The sequence below is a fragment of the Galeopterus variegatus genome, unplaced genomic scaffold (genome assembly GCF_000696425.1).
Source record: "Galeopterus variegatus unplaced genomic scaffold, G_variegatus-3.0.2 Scaffold582, whole genome shotgun sequence".
In the NCBI taxonomy this organism is placed as follows: domain Eukaryota; kingdom Metazoa; phylum Chordata; class Mammalia; order Dermoptera; family Cynocephalidae; genus Galeopterus; species Galeopterus variegatus.
The window spans coordinates 456,078-464,437 of record NW_007726693.1 but is presented as its reverse complement, the minus strand read 5'-3'; the positions used below and the strand labels follow the sequence as shown (position 1 = coordinate 464,437).

Here is an 8,360-nt window from a genome sequence, read left to right as displayed (position 1 = left end):
GTGTTTTTTTTTTTTTTTTTTTTGTCTTTTGTCTTTTTCCGTGTCCGGCAACAGATTGCAACCCTCAGTGTTGCCCCCGCACCGGACCGGGGACCGGCAACGGGATTGCAACCCTCGGGGTCGCTCCTGCGCCTCGCTCAGCCAGTGAGCGGGAACCGGTCCGTATGTGGGATCCGAACCCTCGGGCGGGAGCGCCGCCGCGCTTCCCAAGCGGCGCACTATCCAGTGCGCCACCGGGCCGGCCCCTTGTGTTGTCTTTTAAGTAGCTAATACTCATGATCAGATTTTAAAAGGAATTTCACTTTTGGGCAAAGTGAAACTTTTAAAAGTGATGAGTCCCTCACCCTCTACTAGGGGACTCCGGAAGGGGCCTGGCAGCATCACTGGCATTAAACAAATGGATCTGGGAAGTGCCCGCTTCACTCCTGACAGGGTGGAAGTTGGCCCGGGGTGGCTAGATATAAAATAAGAACTTGGCTTAAGAAAATGTGTTCTCCACGTCAGTGAGGAATTACTAAGATAGCCATAAAGAAAGGGCAGGGGATTAAAAAATTGCCTGACTGCTGAAGGGAAACTGCCCGTCATCTGTTCAGCTCTGGGTCCTCAGACTTCTGAGAACCTGTCACTGCAGCAAAAGACGGCCTTCTCTTGGGCACGGCCTGAAACCTCAAGACAATGAATCAGATCAAGTCCGTAGAAAGTCCTCTTTGAAGACATTAAAAAAATAGAAAAACCAAGCAAGAGGACACACACATACACACAAAAGAAAAGGTGGTGCCACATTGGCCAAACGCCCTCGCCCTGAAGACCAGCCAGGGGGGTGAGCTGTGCAATCCTGTCCTTCCCACTGCATGTCCCCACCCCTGTCTCTTGGTGTGTGATCAGTCCCACCATGCCACCCCGAGGCCGGTCATGCCCCCTTGACCCAGGACTAAAGGTGTGCGGCGGGGAGTCCTCTCAGCACAGCTTACCTCCAGGAAGGCGTTCATTTGCTTCTGGACCCTGTTGACAAATCTCCACTGGATGACCAAGCTGCAGGAGGAAAGAGAGCAATAGTTAGCCATTGCCACCAGCGGCGCACTCGCTGCTTGCTTCACAACCGTGACTGCTGCTTCTCAGGCAGGGGACGGAGAGGAAACCCTCTGAGAGCAGAGCAGAAGGGAGGGTCTTCTGTGTGCGCTGCCGTTTATTCATGAATTCTTTCCAGACACATTGGAACATCTGTGAAAAACCTAAAATCTCACTGAGTGTGTCAAAAGAATAACTGATTTCTTCCCCCTCCCTCCCTATCAAGCCTCAGTTGATTGGAGTTGTTTTATGAATGTGATTACATGGAGAAAAGAGAAACGGCTGTGGGGTATGAATACACAGGCATACATGATATGCACATGCGTGAATATGGACATGTGTTTTTAGAGAGAACCCACTACAATATATTTTGTCATATATTTCATTCCAGTATTTGTCGTCATTTTCAACAATGACATATAAGCATCATCAGCAAAATGATTTACACTAACACCTTAATACAAAAATTTGGAAGCTGAACAGTTAAGACCTCTGAGTAACTGTAATTCACCAAAATCATTTTCTGTGTGTTTAGTGCAAAGCAGAATTTATCACAAGGTGAATTCACTCTGGATTCCACTGGAGGTATTCTGTCGTCATGAAGGGCTGTCACCTCCAAGGCAGCACCATGGCAACGGCCCCCAAGGACAGGCTTCAGTGCAACCCCGGCTCAGCCACATAGGGCCTTATTAGCTGGTGGCAACCATAGTGCGACAGCACGCTGCTGGCTCTGGGGGAGGACAGGTGGCAGGGAGCAGGTGCAGATTTCGATCAGACCTTTTCCAGTGAAGCTAGCTGAAACCCTGCCCGGCTCTGGCCCCGGCCCCCACCAAATTGAACCCTAAGAGAGTTAACCGCAAAGAACAATGCACAACACATATCACATATTCAGATTCCTCAGACTCTAGTCGCCCTGGGCTGGAGTGTTTATTGAAACCTATTCAGTCTGGACTTTTCCAGTAAAGACAAGGGTGCCTGCCAGGGTGTCATCTGCTAAGACTGTCCAAGTTCAGACCAAGTGTGTCTAATTACGTGAACGGGTAAGAACTACTGGCATCACACTTCTAGTTCCCTTTGGTGTTTCCTAATTTTATCACACTGGTCGTTGACACTATGTTCCATTGCTGGAATTCTAAATTTTAGATGAGATATCCACATACTCCAAAAGAGTATTTGCCATATTACTCAATCAAGTGTACCTTCTCTCCTTCCCCCGCATCTTCATGTGGCTTCTCACTGAGGTCATGATACAAGGCAAACTTTCCATTCCATATTCAACTTCCCATTAGCCCAAGCCAAAAGGAACTCGTAATGTTGAAAACTGACCAATAAACTCATGCCCATAACAGGGACAACAACCAAATGTGCTGTTCAATTAATTAAAAGATTGTAAATAAACACATGTATACGTACTCAATATATTCCCTTTTGTTTTCATTTGTTACCATTATTTCTGACCCATTGGGCTTCAAATCCACTTGATATGTCTGTAATTACAAAGGTAAAACAACAATCACCATCATGAAGTTATTTTGCATATTATTACTGAATAATGTCATACTATAAAAGGAAGCAAAATTTATTCAGAAAAATCCGCCAGCAAAGGGGCTCTGTACAAGAGAATGTCTAATGAGGCTTTTAAATTGTTAAGATGTTACCCATTTAAAGATATTATCATTAAAGGCAAATTATTTTGTGATTATTTATGAGTTTCAATTATTCTTCATATATCAGTCATAATAGAGAAGAGGAACATTTTTCATCTGCTATTCACTTAACAAAAAATTAATTAAGTTTAACACAGAAAAGAACAGGGTACATCCATCAAGACTACAGAGATTTAAATTCTAATACATTTTGTTACTGAAAATGAAATTTGGTAGTCATAAAAAAGGATGCATGGAATTTCTTCCAAAGAGGAAAATACAGGGGCTATTAAAAAAAAAAAAAAAAAAAAAAAAAGAAAGAATCTTAAAAAAGTCAGGCAGAAGAGATGGATTTCTCTTCCTTCCTAAGAACCGCAGACATTTGCTTACATCGGGACACTTCTCCCTGATCATCTGCCGGACAGCTCCCTCCCCGAAAGCCAGCCACACATGATCATAAAAGAACAAAGCAGCTGAAATCCAGGCATCACCCTCTCATAGGCTGTGACCCAGCCCTAGCTTAATATTATTACATATAAAGCAATAACTAGTGCAGGGAAGGGAGAGAGAGGCCTATCATTTTAAAATAAAATGTTTATTCTCATTGTAAAGATTTTGGGAAAAAAATGGTGGAAAGAAAATACCACCCCTAACTCCCTGATTGAAGGTAACTACATCAGTTCTCCTATTTCAGTGGGATTCCTTGTAGCCTTTTACTACACCCACTGGCTGTATCACAGAGTAAACCAAGCCTGGGGGATGCAGGTTTTCCAGAATGAGTGCTAGAATTCTAAGCGTTAACGAGGGACACATCTCAATTCAGTAACAAAGTCTTTGCTTTGCAGGGGTTACTTCCAGTGATTTCTTGCCACCTCTGCCACACACTCTCAAAGTACTGAGCTGTTCTGACCTGGATACTCAGATCTTGTTTATCTCCAAATGTTTTCTTTATGTACAGTAGTCCCCTGTTATCCGCGGTTTTGTTTCCTGCCACTGCAGTTACCTGTGGTCAACCATGGTTTGAAAACAAGTGAGTACAGTAAGATATTTTGAGAGAGACCACATTTTATAACTCTTACTACAGTATACTGTTATAACTGTTCTACTTGCTTATTACTGTTGTTAATCACTTACTGGTGATTAAACTTTATCACAGGTATGTATGTATAGGAAAAAAACCCAGTGTGTACACGGTTTGATACTATCTGCAGTTTCGGGCATCCAACTTAGAATGAATGAATCCCCATGGACAAGGGGGGACTACTGCCCTTATTTCTAGTCACACTGAGATGGCTTTTTCAAACACACTGATCATCAACCTAGTCCCTTTACATTTTCTTCTTTTTCCTCTTTATTGGGAAAAGGATCTCATTTTTCCACTACACAACTAAACTCCATTTTCTACAGTCAATTCAACTCCTGACTGTCCCCAACATGGATTTTCGCCCTGTTAGTGCATTTCATGTTTTCACCCAATCCTTCCTTTTGCCTCATTTCCCTTTCCTGCTGCCATCCCTCCGGCTCATCCCGTTTTCTCCAGCGGCCATCTGCTCCTGCCCTGCACACAGGCCACCCTGATGCTGGAGGACATCATGTAGTTTTCGTTTGGGGAGTGGGGTGGGGATGGTTTCTGTAGCAAAACATTTCCAGTTCTTTGCTAGTTTGTGGACAGTGTTCATCTATACCTTTTGCAGTGTTTTTAAATATGCCCCATAGTGGTTTTTCCTTTTCTACCCATTTACTCTTCCTCAAAGACTGCCTTGCTGTTCCTTCAGTAATGGGGTTTTTCTGTCAGATCCACACTAATGACAGGTTAATAAATCCAAGCCCAGTCCTTGGTACTGAGACGGATTTCAGTACAGCGCAGCTACGCTAAGATGGAATCTTTTCTCCCCCACTTTGCCCCCACAGCCCTAGGATATTCCAGGCAGGTAAAATAAATAAATATCCACAGTCTTTGCAATGCACTCCTTTTAGGATCCATCCTTCCCTCGTTCTTTGCTTACAGGGCCCCCCCTCCCAGGTGTTGCCTGGGAGCTGTCATTTCTAGAGAGCTACTGAGTGAGAGGGCCAACCACACACAAGATAGGGAGCGGAGGGGAGCGGAGGGGAAAGGAGAGTAGCACCCACCGAGGGAAAGAGAGATAAGCCAGTGCTGCCAAGTGCAGAGAAATGGTTCTCACCTACACTGCTGGTGGGAGTCTAACTGGTTCCATCTTTTTGGAAGATAATTTGGCAACAGGCATCACGACTTAAATGGGTATATCTCTTTTGATAATAATTTCTCTTCTGGAATTTATACCAAGGAAAAATAAACTAGTAAAGCAAACAAAATGTGTATTCTAGGGTTATGCAGTTTACACGTTATATATAAATATTGGAAGATTACTGAAATAACCTAAATGCTTACCAACAGAGCATGGTGAAAAACATATGGTATATCTACAAAACGGAATTCGCTATAGCCATTAAAATGGTACAGATCGATATTTACTGATATGAAAAGGTATCTGTGCTATATTAAGTTGAAAACTGTATGCACGGTACAATTCCATTTCTATAAAAATGCTTGTATGTGTGCACTTACAGAGAATAATTCTGAAAGATAGAATCAAAAAATTTTAATCATGATTTTTAAAAAATCATGATAGTAGAAATGATAGGCAACATATATAATACTGATCTTGTGTTTATTACAAAGATTAATATTTTATAATCAGATAAAATTATTTTTGAAAGGGACCATACCATCCATGCTAAATAACAGGATCATAAGAAATAAATCCACCTGAGGGCAGCTGTCCAGTTTTATGGTTGATTCTGACCACAGCGGTGAAGGGAGGGCTAGGGCTAGGGACAGGCACAAAAAGGGCTTCCAGTCCCACTCCCTAAGCCACTGTGTGGGGGTAAAACCCAGATGCTGGCAGCACATGCTTCTCAATTCAAGCTCTCAGAGGTGGTGAATTTCTATCCTTCTGGGGATCTTCACGGATGACATTTTAGTGGGAGCAATGACCCCCGCGTGAATTCCACGTTCTAAACTGGCTGCTGGGGGTTAAGTTTTAGACTGCTGCCTGTGCTCCAGGAGCAGTGGCAGGCCCACCCCAGGTAGAATCACTAACTGTCCTCACAACCAAGCTGCAGGTACCCCTATGGCATAGAGATCATCAGCCCCATGTGGGCGCAGCACTGGGGTAAGGAGCCAAGTGTTGCTTCCGCAGGTGACCCAGCTGTCCTGCTCCCTGGGAGGGCGGACGTCATCACCCTTCTTTGGGGCGGATTCCTGCCCCTCACCCATTCCCTACTTGACTGAACACACGTCTGCCCCGACACTGGCTCTCAGGCGGCATCACTGTCTCCTTGTGTCTGGACTCCTGAAGGACCCAACAGGATGAACACGGCCAACAGAGTGCCTGGCACACAGCAGGTGCTCAATAAGTACTTGCGGAAAAAGAGTAAAAAAAACACCTACAAGTAGAAAAATTCTTATTTAAGTCTAGTGGCCGAAGCATAAAAGTCTCTTCCTCATAAAGCTCAGAGGGACCTCTGAGATGTGCGACCCTCACAGAACCAGAATTTTTGCACCCCCACAACTACCTCCCTGATCCTCCAGAGACGCTTCAGGCCAAACATCTGGGGAATTAGCTGAGAAACAGCGTGGATCACACTGTGTAGACTGGACCTAGGCAGAGTCAGCTTCGTCTGCTGCTCCTCAGACCCCCGGGCGCCGAGTTGGGCCAGACAGACCCCACCCTGCACACCTCTCAGCCCCATCCCTTCCTCACCCTCCCCAGGCTCCCTCAGCAGACACTGGAGAGGCTGTACCGGCAGGACCAAGCTCCCAAGTCAACTCTAGCCTTTCCAACTGCCAATGTCCTCAGCTGCCACTGCCAATGTCATCAACTGGTCTTGAGGTTTGGGGCTTGGCCCTCCTGGGCCACCTCTGGGCTCTTGGGCTGGTTCTTCCTGGGTCTGCTGCCTCCATCCAGCGCTTCTCAACTTTTCCTTCATTATCGCTCCTTAAGGGACTTTTTGAATTCCCCCTCACCCCTGGTGACTAGCCTCCTGCCACTGGAATCCCGGCAAACAGATCCAGGCACAGCTGTGGTCTGTAAGACAACCCTTGGGATGATTTCCCCGTCCTAGAACCAATCCTCGCCCTGGGGGCGATCCCCGTTGAGTGCAGCTGTCACACGTCCTGAAGGAGTCCCTGCAGGCTGCTGCCCACTATACTCATCACCACCAGAGACTGCTTTGCTGAACTGGCAATGAAGGACTTCTGCCTGCTACAGGCCTGAGAGGGCTCGTCCTCCCAGGCACGTGCACACGTGAGAGTACCAGTGTCCGGGTGTAAGGCATGTGACAACTGTTCAAATATTGACATTTCTCCAGTGGAAACATTCCCATTAGGTCCCAGAAACCAGCAGCTCCAAATTCTCACCAACGAGAAAGAAAACAGATTGCAAAGTAATGGCAACAGCTGCAGTTTCACTGCATGAAATAACAGCTACCCCACTTCATGGTCTAATATTTCTTAAAAAATAAAAAAAAGACTCTAAACACGGCGGAAGGCCAACTGCACGTCCATTGCACCCTGTGGCAACAGCAGTGGCCCCACCCATTGAGGAAGCGACTTTATCTCTAGGTAATAGCAGGGCACAGGCTTCCTGTGGGGTGGGATCCAGTGCAGGCGCGGTTGATAGTTTTGCAGAGGGCTGCAAGAGGCAAGAGGCACGGACAGGCATCTCGTTACTGCCTGTCTTTCCTCCTCAACGCCTGTATTTTGAGTGTCTACCACGTGCCAGGCCCAGTGCTAGCAGTAGGTGTACAGTGGTGAGCAAATGGCTCGCACAGGTTGCCATCACCAACACCACGTCTGGTTGGAGATAGATGCTAAACACATTGTCAGACAGATGAATGCAAAGCCACCTGCGGTGCCTGCCACAGGGACACAAGGAAGACACTCTGAAGTACATGGTCTGGGTCAGCGACCTGCTTCTTTGAGGAAGGGGCGTTGGAACTGAGAGTGGGAGGAAGTGTGTTCCCACCAGAAAGAGCAAAGGTCCTGAGGCAGGAAGGAGCTTGTGTGTTCGAGAAGGCCAGCACGGCCAGACACAGCCTCAGGGGCCGGTCTGTGAGGCTAAACGAGCCTTGGGGGTGGGGGGGCAGGTGCAGCCAGGCTGCACAGGACCCCGTGGGACAATGTAGGGATTTGAATCTGTACCTTAAGGGCAGTGGGAAGCCCCCAATGGGTTTCGGCCAGGAAATGACACGATTGTTTTTACATTCTGAAAAGACCAATCTGCCATTATAGGAGGCCAAACTGGATAGAGAGACCAGTGAGGTGTCTACGAGAGAAGACGGTGGCATGGACTGGGGTGTTTGTAGTGGAATGGACAGGGAGAATGCGTAGATTTGGGAGGTACAATGAACAGGGCTTGGTGATGGACTGAGTGTGGGAGATGAGATCAATGCACAGCTGCTTAATTCATTCCAAGTTCCTTCGCAGTATGCAAAATGGACACATTAGTTCCCCATTAACCAGGTTAGCTCTCTAAAGGTAATTTAACAAATTGGGCACCTAATCATTACCTTACTTATCTCGTGTGCCTGTTTTGATGACTGCATTTCTCCGATTCTACCCTA

At 46.3% G+C, this 8,360-nt stretch overlaps 1 protein-coding gene across 5 annotated transcripts in view; it reads right to left on the bottom strand.

The window, feature by feature from the left end:
* Positions 1–8,360, bottom strand: part of NEDD4L (neural precursor cell expressed, developmentally down-regulated 4-like, E3 ubiquitin protein ligase) — a 233,534-nt gene that overhangs the window by 9,362 nt on the left and 215,812 nt on the right. For all 5 annotated transcript variants that reach the window (XM_008570210.1, XM_008570211.1, XM_008570209.1 and 2 more), the window contains 2 exons: positions 2,482–2,555; positions 972–1,032 (listed from right to left, as the gene is read on the bottom strand). In XM_008570210.1, the coding sequence (XP_008568432.1) occupies positions 972–1,032; positions 2,482–2,555 (135 nt within the window). The remainder of the gene's footprint in view (positions 1–971; positions 1,033–2,481; positions 2,556–8,360) is intronic.